Raw genomic sequence first — 15,898 nt, 5'->3', positions numbered from 1 at the left:
AGAGGCGTAACGAGAAATGGAAGTGTGGTTATCTTCGCGAGTAATGCACCGTACGAAGAGAAAAAAGCTTGAGGTATCGAATTACGGATGGAATTGTGAATCGTATCGTTTCTTTGCAAGTTGATTAGGAATTTCAGTGACCGTTGTTTGGTTTGTGTAAAGGTTACCTTTGCCCGCCTTCGGTATTAGACAGAAAGGACAAACGCGGAAACTCGTGTTATAAAATGTGCAGAAAAAGTGTGTAAATACGGATATATATCCAATGTCACGTACAAAAATCCGAGAGAGCCACTTGAACCGTTGTGAAACACTTTACTAACGTGTTCGAGAAACGCGCGAACCAGTTTCTCCCGCGTTACTTTTGTTCGCCATCATGAACTATTTAAGAAAAAAAAAATAATCGTTGGAAGAAAGGTGACGTACTTCGCGCGATACCAGCGCGCGAGGAAAAATCTGGTGGCAACTGATTCGAACTTAACTGTTCGTGATTGTTAAGAAAATCGAAAATCTCTATGCGTTTCTTTAGGAAGCGAGAACCATTCGACTTCGCGAGAACGGGGTCTTAAGTTAAATATTAAATGAAAGAAATAATGAAAAATGCGACTCTGTAAAGTTGATTAGTGAATCTAGGTAGAACGCAAAAGAAACGATGAATCGAACTACTGTCCGAGTCTTTCGATTAATATCTCTAATTTAATATTTAAAAGTTTAATTTGAAGGAAACGCAGAAATAAATAAAAAGTATTATTTAAACTGAACTGACATTTTCATACATCACCACCATCCACATCTTGTTTTCCATTTAATTACGTAACTCCATCTGTGCATGCAACGATTCGATCATCGATAATATCGCGGGCAAACGGAATATGTAGGGAACGGACCGTTTACGGGTGAACTTCCGCGCGGATTCGTTGGTTGTTCAACGGTAGTTTGCGTTCAACTTACCTGCACGCCACACTCGTTCTCGCACACAAGCAGAAGCGGCTTTCGATCCGGATATTTCATGTGAAATTGTCGTCGAAAGTTTTCGGCGTACCACGTGAGCACCTTTTCCTTGCCGCTGACGGTACAATAACTGTTCGGAAGTGTCCTTAGGGAAACGTCTTCTCTTAAGTCATGTTTCGGCCAGCATAGTTTTATCACGCCGAGTTCTTGTTGCGCTTCTTTTATAAGCTCGCTGGTAATCCCGGTGAAACTGTCCATATTTTTCAACGATTTGCTTAACGCTTCTTCGACGTCCACCTCAGTTAGGGTTGTTCGGCTATCGTAACTTTCGAATTCACCGTCACCGTTGTTCGACATGTTTAACGTAATGAGTCATGAAGTAATTCTGAACGGGTGAGAGAAAACTACCGATTTTCGAAAACAACTTTGTTCGGTTCAGTTAATTGTCGAAGTTTACGCGAGGGTATACGAAGAATTTAAATCGAAGTGCTTCGATAAATGATTGTTTGTTGCCATAGCAATTCGATAAAGCGACTCAGTATCCAGAACACTTGCTAGGTGGCACCACGAAACGGACAAATAAGTCGACAGTGTTTTACGAGTTTTCAGTTCATTGTACTCCGAGGGCAACTTTCGGATACGATCTTGTATCGGTTGTGACTTTCAGATCCGTTATTTTTACAAATATTTTATAACAACTCAATGCCGGTTGAGAAATAGTGTATACTATTTTAATGATGCTGCCCGACGAAACGGTGGATAAAACACTATCAGGTGTTTCCTGTAGCTTCACTTGGCGATTTAAGATGGCGCATGCTATTTAGGATTTACAGTTGCGACACTTTTCGACGTAAATGCGAGTTGTAGACATTGCATTAGTTAACAACTAAAGATATGTTTCTGCATTCAATTGAAAATGTTTCTGCGATTACTCGACGTTCGCCAAGTGACCGATGCAACATTTTTTTTCATTTTACAAAAGAAAGCACATTATAATAAGCGTTACAATTTTATTAATAAAAATCTTCAGATACATACCACTGGTATAAAACATACGCATCGTCGGAACAAAAATACATACAAGCTGCGAGAATAATGTTTCACGATAGTATATATTTTTATTCGTAAACTATAAATATAACAAATCGTATATATATCGTGTGTGTGAGTATATATATATATATATATATATATATATTATATATATATATATATATATACATATTATATGTAACAAAAAGAAAAAACAACGGAACTGAAACATAGTTACACGAATACGTTGCAGCGCTTGTTTGCATAATCTTACAAAGGCTTTGAACAAAATTTATGCATTTAGGTCTAAGGTTCGTTACGTTCGCGTTTCATCTTGTCTGAAAATTGACTTTCTCGTATTGTATGTTTCTTGTTTCGAAGATTCACTCGCGTTCCCTTGTGATTTCGCGTCATGGATTCCATATATTACAGAGAGGTCGTATCGAGAAGCAACATGCCCCGTTACCGACAGAGCAATATCAATTCACTTCGTTCGAATCTTGCCGCCATTTCTGAGCCGCTTCGCGTCTTGCATCGGGTACTAACTGTGACTGCATACCGCCTAAAACGTTACTAGTAGCTTCAGTGGCCAAAATAATTGGTTTCACGACCGTGGGCGGTATTTGCCGTAAAACACCACCAACTGCACCAGATACTCCCTTTTGTTCGTGTTCCTCGCTAGCTACACGAACCAACTGATTTGCAGTTTCACCCAAGCCCTGAAATGAATACTTCTGACATTAGGCGACTATAACAGTTTTATGTAGATTATACAACCTATCAAGATGTATATAACTTTTGATAAAACAGTTACGCGAACAGCCGTTAATGGTTGTTTTCAAATGTACACTTTTAAATTGTAGCACTTACAGTGATTAACGAAAGTTATCACAAAATAATACTTTGAATTATTTTTGAATAACAAAGTAGACAATTTAGATAATATCAGTATGTCATTTCTAGAAAAACTTGTAGGTGCACTTGTCAGTGTACAAATAGTTAAATGTAACGGCTCCCCGAGTATTAAATGATTCACCTCTTTCACTAGTAAATAAGCGTTCGCCATTCCTTCTCGTATGTCCAATGGCTGACTGTATCTTTTCCGGCGTCCCTTTTGTCCTCTAGGTTTATGCCTAACACTGGGACCAGGACTGACCATGTCATAAGCAGTTTCAGCAGTGCTTTGTATAGCGTGTATCAGTCTAGAAGTTAACTCTAACGTTGCCATTGCCGTAGACGTTGTAAAGCTGTTCGCACCTCGTTGAAGGCCCCTGATGATCCTGCCATCTTTCTGGTACTGTTCAATAGGTAACCAAAACAGATCTCGTATCCCTTGAACTATTAATAATCGAAGGGCAAACGTGAAATTCAAATATTCGCTTATAATACGCGCACTAAATATAGTATAACAACTAAGCTAATATACTTATGCTCACATAATTGTACCAACGAGTGTATAGGACCTATACCGCCAAGCAAGCTCGGGAGCTGATTTTTTTTAATATCCTGCAACCACTCGGAGAGTAAAAACGTGATGAGCTTATTGAACCCAAGAAGTCCATGTCGATGCGTCAATCTTTTCAGTCTTAATTCAGAACAATTCAGCTGTGCCAACCCCATCAGAAGGCCCGCTAATGGTCCATGGGTGAGATCTACTCGTTTTCCATGATAATCTAATCTAACAAGGACTTCGGGGGAAAATATCACACTCCTGGTGCAAACAAAGTAAAAAGAAAGAAGTACATCTTAATCTATTCATTGATATTCTTCGTACGATAAGATGACTCTTACTATCTTATCTTATCCTACGTGCCATTTCTATCGTCCTTACCTAAAATAAATCGGTTGACAGTCGTCGTGAACATCTTGCGTTGCTTTCGCTTTCGTTTTGCATTCTTTAATCATTAGCTCGTCTTCCAAGAGTATTAATAAATTCGGATCTATAGTATCGTTCTCCAGGGAATTCGTTGGTGACGGAGCATTAGGCGCAGTATCGTTCACACTCATAACCGGTAGATGATGCGTCGGTGTCCCTTGCTTAGAAACCGGGGAAGATTGAGGATTATTAGGTGTATTAGAATTCTCGGTAGTTTGCTTCGTACCGTCACCTAATTCGTTGAAAAACTCTATCAAGAACAATAGGCTGTCTTGGTCTATATTTAGACGCAACGGCAGTAGGCTAAGTTTTAAGCAACATTCTTGAGCACTTAATTTTGGGTCCGGCCTGACGTGGACCGCCTTCATAGCAAACATATTTGCGTGCGATTGTTTCGGTTTCGCTTCGCTACAGTATTGATACAGAAATTTGTTGATATGCGAAGACCCTAGCCTGTCTCTAATCTCTATCTCGCTTATTAGCAATATTTGCCTCGCTGCTTCTATAGTGTTATCTGGATAAACCTCATGTTGAAACCGAACTTTGTTCAACTGAAGTTCCATTAGAATATCGTGACGGCGACCTGGCCCACCCAATGCTTGCCATTCTGTCGGTTCTTTAACCTTCTTCCGTGGTGAATTTGGCACGCTTCCAAAATGCACTTCGTTAGGATTCGATTTATTGAACGCCACACCGTCACACCATGAAGATCTACGCACACGGTCAGAATAGTATCATGTATACTCTGTTTTTCAAGTTGCACAATTATTATACGTACCGTTCTGGGGTTAGGTTTGAATTAGGGCGAGCTACATTATCGTTAATAATAACTTGTTTTTTTATCGGTGGTGCTGCATCGAAATCTCTTCCTCCGTACATATGCCAAATTAGTGTCATTTCGCAAAGAGTGTATCTCAAGATGGGAACAGGGAAGTGTCTAGGCGCTCTGAGCAAATCCGTTTTACCAAGAGGAATCGCGAAATGGTTATCTATTATCCTTAAAGACTCTTGGCACAGCCAACGGACTTCTGGCACTCCGTGTCTAGGCATAATCCCCGTACCAGCCTCTTCTCCTAATATACAAAAATCTTCGTTAGAGTCATCCGCCTCTATATTGCACTCCGGCTTGGCACATTGCTCGGGGCTTTTGCATAATTCAGGTACTGTTCGCGCAGGTGGGTGGGGTTCGTCGGGGAAGAAGAACACCTCCACCCGATTTTCGGTCATCAGTGTTTTCTCATCCTCGTTTTCATCTGTTTCTGGACAACAACAATTATGATTATCCGTAAACACTTAGTTTAACCTTTTATGTTATAATTTCGATGCATGGATTTCAATTTACCTGTCACAGCCTCCTTCATTGCTTCCTCCATTAGACTATTTACACGCTCCTCTTGGCTTTTGCTCAACGTATTGATACTTTCATCTCCAAGAAGACTTTCCTCATCTCCAGAGCTCGGTACTGTGGTACTTTCCATGCTCTCTGTATTTGGCGCCAGGTCCCCGTCACTGGCAAAGTATGTCAACAATTGGATAAGAGCACGACCAGAATCTGAACACGTTCGTATATGAAGAACGTTGTTGCTAGCTCTCAGATCCACTCTGGGTGCTCCACCGCACATCTTATCGTTCAATCTCAACGAGAGTTCGAACAAACCTACGTCCACCACGCACACATAATCTCTTTTTAAGTTAATAGATTTTCCCAACTTATTGGAAACGAACAACGCGATATCTTCTGCTATGAAACGTAACGTTGAGGTGTTTGTCTGAGCAGCTATGTTACTAGACACGCTGAAACTTCCCAGAGTTACCATTGATCTGAGTGGCAGATACAGCGGCCTAAAATCAGAGAAACGTCTGATCATCTGTACACGAATAACCTTTGGATTTATCAGAGTAAAGACCTATAGTCAACTGCACAATTCCACAGATGTAAATGAAGTTCAGTCAATATCCCCGGAGGAGAATATCCAGCGACTGGATGATCAGCTACGTCCAAGCAATCTGTCAGCTGTGTGAACCATGAGGTACCGGTGGTGCACATTCTGTGCCTAAGAGTGGCATTCGATATACCTACTGCTACTCTGAAAGTCTGTTACGAAAGCTGTATAATACAACAAACTTAATTAATCATGGTTGACTGCTGCATTTGTGAAACAAACCTTTATACGGTGAGTCTGATGAGCAGTTTGTATTCGAATAGCAAGCATCACCATATCTTTATCGTTGTTGCTTGTTCCCATTACGTTTGCATCTGGCTCACTTTTATATATAGCCTTTTGACAATGTTTCGGGGTAACGCTATTAATAGGTCTCAGTGGAGGTGGTCGCGAAGGAGTGGTCATTAATCCGTAATGATCCAAGGAGATCTCTTTTATCATGGCACACACGTAACCTAAATTCGAATTCGCTTTATAGGTGGGCACTGAAAATATCGTTGCATCTTCCACTCTTATAATCAGTTCTCCTTGTTGTCCGGGTATAACATTGTACATCGAATCACGAACAGGTGTGAACATGCAGAGGAGGCCTTGATCTATATTCAAAATTAATGCTAGTTTGCTCTGACCATTTCTTGACACCTTATTTTGGTGTTGTCTGTAACTTTTATCCGCCGTTGAATGAAATATGCCATTCTCATCTGATTCCGAGTCGGAATCATATTGGATACCGCTTTTGCAAGTGCTGAATCTAAAATGTATGAACTCATTTTAATGGCATTGTGAAACAACTATGTTATATCTGTTACAGCCTGCTACCTGGGATAGAAAGATTCTTGCAACAAGGTAGACGCCAAATCAAGGCCAATGTGGCTCTCCATGTGTGTACTGTACTTTGGTCTTGGCGCTGATGGCTCCCATAGAAAGAGATCAGTGTTGAACCTATTAAACAACAACTCGTAAAGATGTTTAGACGGTATCTGGATAGATACACATGGAAAATTGATTTCCAATTGAATCCTAGAACCACGAATGCCTTCATCCATAAACTCTAGCATTTCTTCTCGACTGCCTGGTATAATGAGTTCTTCCCCCTCCCTATTAAGAATAAAATTAAATTATTTTGATACACGATATATAGTTTATATTATCTTTAAATGAACATTAAAATATTTTGTTGGACGGACCTCTGTTCTAAATCGTCTCTATCAATCGGCCCATGAGGTCTAGAGCTAGAGTGGGGTGTATCAGATTCGTGGATAACGCGTTTGGAGCTAAACGGTGACGGTTGATGCTTAGGCGCGTTTCCTAAAGTTTCGTCCAAGCTTGAATCCGACTCACCGTCAGAACTATCCTCCAATTGGCCACTCAAACGCTGTGGATAAATTGTGATAACCACTCTAGCCCAGCCGAAGCCTTCATTGACTTGCTGACAAGATGCGTTGTTCTTTTCATCGGTTGTAACTTTTCCTATGCTTATCGCCTTATCCACATCTGTTTCTACGTACGAAAGCAGCATCTTTCGAACCTGAATCTCGTGTTTTGTTACAGAGTGAGGATGAGTCTTCATGGTAGAATGTATTTGTGCATCTGTCAGTTTCAAAATCATGTAATCTGTTCTTACTGATCTTTTCCACCACGGTGCTCGATTCATGTCGTGCAGTGGTCTTAAATCTGGTATTGGAAACCTATTTTTAAATTATTGACCATTTAAATGTGTGATGTTTCACGTACGTCTTTAGTTTTTTACTTGCATGTTACCTTAGTTTTATTGTACATTGCGACGAAGATACATTTATAGCAGCTGCAAAGTCTGACAATGCTGGACTTTCCACAGCTTGGTAAAACAAAGTTTGTTGATTCTGGAAGATATATAATAAGATAATAGTTTAAATTATACCGGGAGGAAACATTACGTAATAATGTGGCAAAACTTACAATATTCTTGTTTTTAGATACAGGATTACAAACACATATAGGTTGTGGATTAAGTAAAGCACATATCCTATCTACAATAGTTATATCCACTTCGCTTTTACAAGGCTCCAATTCAATGCTGAACAAATAATAAAAGTTTAATAGAAGTTATTGAAATTTATTTTTCAATATAGATTAGAACTTACTCAACTTACTCAATTTCTGTACAAGGATGTGCGTACTTCATTAACTGAGCGTGTCTAGTACTGTGAGTATCTTCCACGTATTTAAATTTCATTTTAAAATCTGTTTTAGTAGTAAAACCGTGGTTTGTTGAGTTCTCTTTTACAAAAGCAAGTAATTCTACATATTCTGTTGGAGGTGTTCCATTTACATTAGAATTGTTTGAATCAATTAAACATTCAACAATTTCTAAACTGGCTAAGGTCAACGTTCCTGATATTACAGAAGACAATGTAGTAGTTTTTTCCCTTCCTTCCATTACTAAAGGTGCAGCAAGTAATCTGTAATAAATCCGAAATAATTGATTAACATTTTCCACCAGTTTAATGTTTACATGTTTATTATTTGTGCACACCTAATATGACTCAAATGACAAGCGTCTAGGAGTAATTTAGATGCTTTATCAAAATCTTTATTTCCATATCCACCAACTGCAAACAATCCCAGTTGCTTAAAAAATTCATCCGCGGAATTTTTCATTTGTTGTATACTAGAACATGTTAGACCACCACCATCTACACATGTCGTCAATATATCTTCGTGCAATAGAATTACAGCTATGGAAGATATTCTCACGTGAAAGTGAGACGTCTCTGCAGAAGGACCATTGTCCATACTATGTCTGTGTTTACGTTGCTTTGACAAATTTGTAGCGGAACTTTTTAAGCTAATACTACTAGTGGATATACTTCCATCCATGTTAATATTATTGCTTGTGATAGAATCACTCATAGATGAAGATCCTGGTAATCGCATTGGTAGAAACTCATCTTCATTGTCTGACTCATCTAAAGATGCTGTAGACCATCCCTGCGTATGCCTCAGATCCTATAATTTCATATTTATGGTATATTTCTTGTATATTTGTAATGTGTATTCTATATTAATACCATAGTACGCAATCCTTGGGTTGGATGTATTTGATGAATAAGTTCTCGTTCCACGCGGTTAAAATCGCTACCAGCCATAGGTTTTTCAGTACATGTTCTTGGTGCAACATTACTAATGTCTTCCAAGTCTGGAGACGCAAGTCCGTGTCCTAGTTCCAGTAAAACATGCATCTGCCGAGGACTTAGAAATGAAGTAAAAGATCCCAGAGTTACTTCTAATTCTACCTAAAGTAATCAGTTCTCCTTTACTTTGTGTCGCATGGATTACAATCTAGTAATAACATATAAAATGTTCATTGTTCGATTTCAATCATTCAATCTTTACCTTTGGACCTGAAACACCTTCTCCTTGTTTCAACTTCAATCTTATTTCTTGTCTGCCTGCCAATTTAGCGAACATTATAGGATTCGATCCACTTAAATTATTGAGAATGTTCCCTTCTGGAGGAGTTTGGTTGTTTTGAACAGGAGATATTTGTGCTGAAGAAAATTGACCATCTGAATTCTGTAGCAAAAATGTTCCACAAAATTTTTCTCTGAATTTTTAATTCTACTCAATTTTTGATTAATTCTCATAAGAAATATTACTTTTGAATCTGGCGTCGAACCTCTACTCGTTGTTATTAAACTTCTAGAAAAAGTTCTTGCACGAGATGGAAATTCATCTGTGTAAAAAGTGACACCCTCAAGACAAAATCGTTTTGTAGTGAATGCTGACACAATATAACTCTTTGTTGATTGGCTAGGATCCAATGAAGTGCTACTTGGGTCCAAGCCTGCTTCATCTGAATATCCTAGATTTTTTATACACATTTCTATTGCAACTCCTGTGGAAGAATCTAATGGCACATGCTCCAAACGTATTATGGTATCTATAAATCTCACTTTTACCCGACATAGTACTGAAACAAATGTAATCTTTTGTAATGCGATACATTCATTATTAAACTCTAAGTACTGTATACCAAATTCATACTTGAATCTATAGTTTGGGCAAACAGTTCTACTCCTTCCAATGGCTGACAACTTCCAACATTACTGGCATCTTCTTGCAAGCATTCTTGTGCAAGTTGCATACTGGATGTCATGGAACTCCACATAGACTCAAACATTGATGTTCCACTTTCTGTTCTTTGCCTAGGTTGAACAGTTAATCTAAGACTGGTCACTTCCACATACGTGGCCTCACTCAACAAAGCCGACCAAGGTACGCTCATGGACATCTCTGCTATAAAACCGTCAACGAATTCCAAGGGAAGATTTTGTTGTTCTCCCATTTCATTGAGTGCCTATTAAAAACAAAACTAAATAAAAAACTTCTCTCTCTCAAAAGATTATATTAAATAAGGAAGAATTATTGTAATGTGCATTGAATGAAACACATAAATTGCACCTATTATTCCTTTATCTTTATCATTATCAAATATGCGCTAACAAAGAAGAGTGAAACAAAGAAAATGACAGTACCTGTACATCAAGGCTGACATTGGTTACACGACCAGTTCCATTATAAAGATCTACAGTGAGTTGATCCAATGTCAATTTTTCCTCCAGAAATTGACCAAGATATCGTTGTAGGAGATATCTGCAGGCTCGTTTTTTGATCCCCTGTGACCAGGGGAAAGATCCCAACCAAGACATTTTATCCTCGTGTTTGACAGTCTGAATCTAAGAAAGACGGGATTTTCGAAGGTCTGTCTCCCGTCATGCGTTTTATGTTAGGCCTGTTATTCGGGCACGGTGCATGAAAAACAATTTATCCGTGTGAATTCCATCATCCTAGCACGTGTCCAACTTAGTACAATGATCCTTAACATAATACGACGATTCGGATGTAACGGGGGTTCTAGCTGCGTAATGTTTTCCCTCGGATGCACTACAAACATTCACACACACATGTCCACACGCGGATACAGTCGGGTTTGACTATCAGAGACAACACTGTGAAACGAAACACTCGTTGACTGAAATCAGCTGACTTTCGAGAGTCTTAATGCGATAATGTTCACCATTTCTATCGCGCATGATGCTGCAATTATGTTACGTTCACTTATGAATCTATTTTTTCCCATTCATCAACAGGAATTATTCATTTTGTTTCTGTGTTCCGCAAAACAGCGCAGAAACATAGCTCATATGAATCGAATTCATACAGACTGTATCTCTTATCATTGGTTATTATTTTTATTGTAATTTTGAAAGAAACTTATACTGTTTCGTTATTGCATTTACATACTCGTAATATTTGTTCTATATACATGCAAGTTGATTAAAGAAAGAATCGTAAATGATTTGCATCATTTACCGAAACATTACATATCTTTCCTATTTAAATATATTTCATTTTTGTATAAAAAGATAAGTGCGTATGCAATACGACGAACTGTATTCTTTGCATCATAATTTTTTTTTAAGTGCGAGCAAACCAATTTGCTCCGAAAATTGCAAAAAAATATTTTGTTACAATAATCGATTTTTACGTCTTCTGTATATCTATTATCCATATATTTATTTTACTATTTGTTACAAGATTTGGTAAAACTATTTTTACGTAATTATATTTGATGTTTAATAATTAAGAAAATTTATTTAAAAGATAAATAGAAGTTCTTTGTAAGGTTTACCAGACTGCCGCGCCACCATTCACGGCAGTTTCTTCTTACGCATTTACTAATAAATTCCAATGCGTTGGATCCGAGTGAATGATTATAAAAATTATTCAATAATTCGCTAAAAGTTTGTTAAGACACAAATTTTTATTTGTGCAAACGTGTTTCCGAAGAAAAATTTTCTGTAGTACCTGACAAAATGGCTCTAACCAATATTTTGCTTCTCAGCCAAATATCCGGATATATTGTAGCTTTTATACTGTCACTTTGTATTATCATACCTATGAGTTTGCATCAGGATGAATTTAGGTATCTACAGCATTAAATAAAATAATTAATAACGGTAATTTATATAAGATACATTGTTATTGTAACTTTATTACAGCGGGCATTGCCTACTATTTTCAACTGGAACATGGCAAGAATCAGATGGACAGTTTGTTGTAAATTGGGCTTCACATGCGTATTGTCATTATACAATATTTGTAGGTTTAATGTTGTTCATTACATCTGCTATACAAATCTATAGATTATCCGTGTTGATGTATCGTGGTGAAGACAGCTCCTTTCTGTCTGCATTCATAGATGTTGTTAGTTCAATATTTCTTACAACGATTACTTTAATTGCTGCAATTATTGTTACACTTGGATTTATGACTTGGTGTCAAAATATGACAAAAAGATTTCCATCGTGTGAATTGGCAGCTGGAAATGACATTGATAAAGCTGATGGAATAGACACATCTGGTTTTCATATAGAATTAGGTGCTGCTCAATTTGGAACTTGGACCAGTTTGTCCATTTGGGTTGGTCTGTCAGTTTTTGCAGTCTTAAAATTGTTACGGTATCATCAGCTGGAAAATATGAAAGTTTCCATGTACAGAGAAAGACAAAGATTGATAGAAGCTGCCAGAAGTAACGAGATCCAAGAAGTCAACTAAAAATATAAAGGTATTATAAAGTATTTGAGTTATAAAAAGTATAGAAATTCCAATACTCTGATTTCATTGAAACTTGCTTTTAAAAGTCTTTGTACGTTGTGGAATTAATTTTGCTGACGCACAATTTTTAATTGATATAAATGATTTGATACATTCTAAATGAAAATGGCTTCCTATGAGAAAGAATGGAACAGTTTAAAACTTAAATGTAAGTTTTTTAAAATGAGAAATAATATATTAAAATGAATTACTTTTTGTTAAAAGAATGAGTTGTTGCTTAGTTTTTAAGCTTCATACATATCAAGACTGGATAAAATTGCTATTTACATGCTTTGTAATTAGCATTAATGTATACTCTTAGAACGTTACATTCAATATCTTAACAAACGTTCTTCATTTTAAGGTAAAAAAATGACCGTTACATGTAAAGTATTTTTATTGTATTAAAATCTTCATTATTTGTATATACAGGCTGTAAGAGTAGGGAAAATATATAACATTGTTTAAGTATTGCAATTAGTTTAATAACCTTTAATAGAGGAAGCTGATATTATACATTTTATAAATATGTATGTATTAATGAATGTATATAAACTGTATGAATATTGTGTTAGGAGCAATATTACTTAAATATATTTTGTAAATATGTATGTAATATATTCTCATAATATGCGAGTAAACTAAACACATGTAGAAGTTTATTGTATTAAAAAATCTGAAACTGTAAATAACGCTTTAAATAACATCTCTGCATATTCCAAGACTGTTCCTACGAGTCCCTGTAGGACATTGCCTCTTAGGTGCATCAATTATTATAAAAGGTACAATATTTGCTGGTTCACATTCCAGCTCAAAAGTAGTTTCATTTACACTCAATACATCAGAACCACATGGACCTCCTATAGCTCTGAGAGGATAACATACATTATTGTACTTTACCAAACCGTCTTCAATGCATGGATTTTCCACACATTTGGGCACACTCTCGTTTTTAAACAACACTACATAATTCTGTGGTGGACAAGGCCCTTGTCTATAAGCTTCATGGCAACTGTTGTTTAGAGGGAAATATAAAAATCTAGGTTTACAGTCACATATCCATGTACTTCTGTTTCCATATCCAGGATAAAGCAACATATTTTCAGGACACTGTCCTGGTGCAACTATTGGAACACGTTCTGTTATCTAAAGAAGTACACCTATTGAGTACATTTTATTATTATGTAATGTAATATAGATTATTATTTAAATATAATTACTGGTCCTTTGTTACTAATGGGAGGTATTTCCTCTTCATTTGGAAATATAATATCTTGACATAACATCATACAATTCCATATTATCAGTGTAACACAAAACACTATCCACTTCATTGTATATGTATAGCAAATAATCAACTCTTAAAATAAGAAATTACCACAGATATTCGTTTTTGTTCAAAGTAGGTTATTCAAGTTTTAATATAAATGACTACTGATTTAAATCATCTACTATCACTATTTATTAAAAATATTTAATGCTTATTTCCTTAAGTGACCTTTCCTTATCCTGAGATTTCAAGGTCAACTACAGTTGATTAAAATAAGACTATTAGAATCACTAACCAATCACTACCAAGTATATGTAGTGAACTGTAATTTTCTCCCACTACTGTTATATTTATTGCTATATATAAATATAAATGTATGATAAATGTAGGAAATATATGTAACATAAGTAAAAAATGTGAAATATTCTTCATAACATTTATATTATACTTCAATCAATTTTACTATATAATTAGAATTTTTTATTTTGTTTACAATAACTACAAACATGACTGATATATTATGAATAAAACATAATTCATAATTCGTATGTTTCACTCTCAGGTTCTCTCCATTCACTGTTGTTGTGAACATCATGATCCTCTGGTTCTGCCTGTACATAATTAATGTATGATTTTTTAACATCAGCTGCATTCAATGTAAAAATGCTTCCTTCAAATTCTGGCCAGGTTCGAAATTGTAAAAAGAGATTGTGTACTTCCTTAATACTCAAATCCTTGAACTGAGTGAACACGTTCAAATCCTTCTCTATCAATCGTATACCACAACCTGGTACCAATTTTCTGAAAATATCAATAAATTGTATTTTTAATAGTGTTTCTTTCATATTGCTATATAGTGTGGATATTACTTTCTATAGCATTGTAGTAATATAATTACTTACTCTAATGAAGGTATCACTCGCACTGATGGTTTGTAAAAATAATGTCGAATAAAATACCAAAAATATATTAAATCTTCTTTACCAAAACAGATTACAGGTATTTCACGTTTTGGTTCAATTTTGACAACATAAAGAATAGATAAATTTTTAACATGTTTCTCTTTCCCTTTATATAATGTTGAAGTTTTCATTTGTACTTGTTTCCTAATATATTTGTTCCATGGTATAAATGCTTTTCTATCTAATTCTCCAAGAACATGGTAATCAAATATTGTTTCAAACATAATCTGGGTATAACCCAGTGCATTATTAGTTGTTGTAAATTTCTAAAAAGTAAACAATATGAATAAAATAATATATTTTTGACAGAATATTAAAAATACTCTTATACTAACATTCCATATCGATGGTGGTATGGCAAGGTAAAATGTTGATCGTCCATACATCATAAAACATGTTCTAAAGACTGCACTTAATATTAAATGTCTCAGAAACATTGATCTGTTTAATGTACCAATTATTTGCATACAACTTTCTTCATTCCATTGTTTTTGTTGTACAAATTTTAATAAATCATATGCATGAGCATTATTGTGCTCTGTATACATTAATTTTGATAAATTGAAAAGATCAGCTTTTGTTAAACTTACTTTTTCAGGAAATTTAGTACACAACTTTTTTAATGATTTAAAAAATATCATATCCTTTTCATACATGTGTATAAATGGAACACCAATATCAAGCAATGTTTCTGTTATGAAACCTAAACCTGAATTCACTTCCATTACATGCGATGCATTTTTTAACAGGTCGTCTTGAATTAGCGAAACAAATTGTTTAGCTACTGTTTTATTTATGAGGTATAAATCACACACACTTGTATTACAAAGTAAATATTGTGATGGAATATTTTGTTCATGTTCTAAATTAATATTTCTTACGTAGTCCAGAATAAAATTTTTGTCAGAAAGTAGCTTTGTTTGAACACAATATAGTAATCGTATTGAACTTATTTCTAAAGCAGATTTCTTTATTAAATGATCAGTGTTACTATTACAAGATTTTTGAAATAACAATTTGAAATTATATGTTGATAATAACAACTTTTGCCGCATCATACTAATTCTTTCTTACTTATCGTTTGTTTTTGTCAGAAATATAGAATTTACATATTGAAAAGTTAATTTACGGTTAGGTTATTGAACATGTTTTGAAAATAATTTAACATTCCGGAGTTGATTTATTTTTAATAAATATTTTATATTTCACGGTATTACTTAAGAATTGT

General features: G+C 35.6%; 5 protein-coding genes across 6 annotated transcripts in view; 1 reads left to right on the top strand and 4 right to left on the bottom strand.

The window, feature by feature from the left end:
- Positions 1–1,503, bottom strand: part of LOC116426626 (dynein regulatory complex subunit 7) — a 189,158-nt gene extending 187,655 nt beyond the window's left edge. The window contains exon 1 of one of the 2 annotated variants that reach the window (XM_076370272.1): positions 949–1,503. In XM_076370272.1, the coding sequence (XP_076226387.1) occupies positions 949–1,305 (357 nt within the window). In that variant the 5' untranslated portion in view covers positions 1,306–1,503. Of the gene's footprint in view, positions 1–763; positions 923–948 lie in introns of those variants that run through there. The other variant, XM_076370273.1, reaches the window with a different exon arrangement.
- A 441-nt stretch (positions 1,504–1,944) lies between these two features.
- Positions 1,945–11,331, bottom strand: Atg2 (Autophagy-related 2). Its single transcript, XM_031987470.2, has 19 exons — positions 10,317–11,331; positions 9,826–10,138; positions 9,438–9,751; positions 9,175–9,354; positions 8,850–9,074; positions 8,315–8,787; positions 7,932–8,240; positions 7,738–7,855; positions 7,561–7,661; positions 6,987–7,487; positions 6,619–6,897; positions 6,022–6,550; positions 5,764–5,951; positions 5,199–5,698; positions 4,635–5,115; positions 3,812–4,567; positions 3,417–3,691; positions 3,017–3,318; positions 1,945–2,699 (listed from the first exon to the last, which is right to left on the bottom strand). The coding sequence occupies exons 1-19, from the start codon at positions 10,488–10,490 to the stop codon at positions 2,460–2,462; spliced, it is 6,258 nt and encodes a 2,085-aa protein (XP_031843330.1). The 5' UTR covers positions 10,491–11,331; the 3' UTR covers positions 1,945–2,459.
- Positions 11,332–11,463: 132 nt separating this feature from the next.
- LOC116431695 (transmembrane protein 179) lies at positions 11,464–13,021 on the top strand. Its single transcript, XM_031987477.2, has 2 exons — positions 11,464–11,767; positions 11,844–13,021. The coding sequence occupies exons 1-2, from the start codon at positions 11,658–11,660 to the stop codon at positions 12,397–12,399; spliced, it is 666 nt and encodes a 221-aa protein (XP_031843337.1). The 5' UTR covers positions 11,464–11,657; the 3' UTR covers positions 12,400–13,021.
- Positions 13,022–13,134: 113 nt separating this feature from the next.
- LOC116431696 (uncharacterized) lies at positions 13,135–13,809 on the bottom strand. The gene is made up of 2 exons (XM_031987479.2): positions 13,659–13,809; positions 13,135–13,584 (listed from the first exon to the last, which is right to left on the bottom strand). Exons 1-2 carry the CDS (start codon positions 13,770–13,772, stop codon positions 13,135–13,137), a joined length of 564 nt encoding a protein of 187 aa, XP_031843339.1. The 5' UTR covers positions 13,773–13,809.
- A 356-nt stretch (positions 13,810–14,165) lies between these two features.
- On the bottom strand, positions 14,166–15,754 carry mtTFB2 (mitochondrial transcription factor B2). The gene is made up of 3 exons (XM_031987474.2): positions 15,006–15,754; positions 14,611–14,936; positions 14,166–14,509 (listed from the first exon to the last, which is right to left on the bottom strand). The coding sequence occupies exons 1-3, from the start codon at positions 15,726–15,728 to the stop codon at positions 14,245–14,247; spliced, it is 1,314 nt and encodes a 437-aa protein (XP_031843334.1). The 5' UTR covers positions 15,729–15,754; the 3' UTR covers positions 14,166–14,244.
- Between the last annotated feature and the right edge of the window lie 144 nt (positions 15,755–15,898).

Source organism: Nomia melanderi, chromosome 8 (genome assembly GCF_051020985.1).
Source record: "Nomia melanderi isolate GNS246 chromosome 8, iyNomMela1, whole genome shotgun sequence".
Taxonomy (NCBI): domain Eukaryota; kingdom Metazoa; phylum Arthropoda; class Insecta; order Hymenoptera; family Halictidae; genus Nomia; species Nomia melanderi.
The sequence above is the reverse complement of the archived record's forward strand: the minus strand, read 5'-3'. Positions and strand labels throughout refer to the sequence as shown.

Coding starts and splice junctions, on each gene's coding strand:
- LOC116431695 (XM_031987477.2), top strand. CDS start 11,658: ATGGCTCTAACCAATATTTTGCTTCTCAGCCAAATATCCGGATATATT. Junction 11,768..11,843: donor TTGCATCAGGATGAATTTAG/GTATCTACAGCA, acceptor ACTTTATTACAG/CGGGCATTGCCTACTATTTT.
- LOC116431696 (XM_031987479.2), bottom strand. CDS start 13,772: ATGAAGTGGATAGTGTTTTGTGTTACACTGATAATATGGAATTGTATG. Junction 13,585..13,658: donor CCATTAGTAACAAAGGACCA/GTAATTATATTT, acceptor GTACTTCTTTAG/ATAACAGAACGTGTTCCAAT.
- Atg2 (XM_031987470.2), bottom strand. CDS start 10,490: ATGTCTTGGTTGGGATCTTTCCCCTGGTCACAGGGGATCAAAAAACGA. Junction 10,139..10,316: donor ATGTCAGCCTTGATGTACAG/GTACTGTCATTT, acceptor TGTTTTTAATAG/GCACTCAATGAAATGGGAGA. Junction 6,898..6,986: donor AGAGACGATTTAGAACAGAG/GTCCGTCCAACA, acceptor TATTCTTAATAG/GGAGGGGGAAGAACTCATTA.
- mtTFB2 (XM_031987474.2), bottom strand. CDS start 15,728: ATGATGCGGCAAAAGTTGTTATTATCAACATATAATTTCAAATTGTTA. Junction 14,937..15,005: donor TACCACCATCGATATGGAAT/GTTAGTATAAGA, acceptor TTTACTTTTTAG/AAATTTACAACAACTAATAA. Junction 14,510..14,610: donor CGAGTGATACCTTCATTAGA/GTAAGTAATTAT, acceptor TGATATTTTCAG/AAAATTGGTACCAGGTTGTG.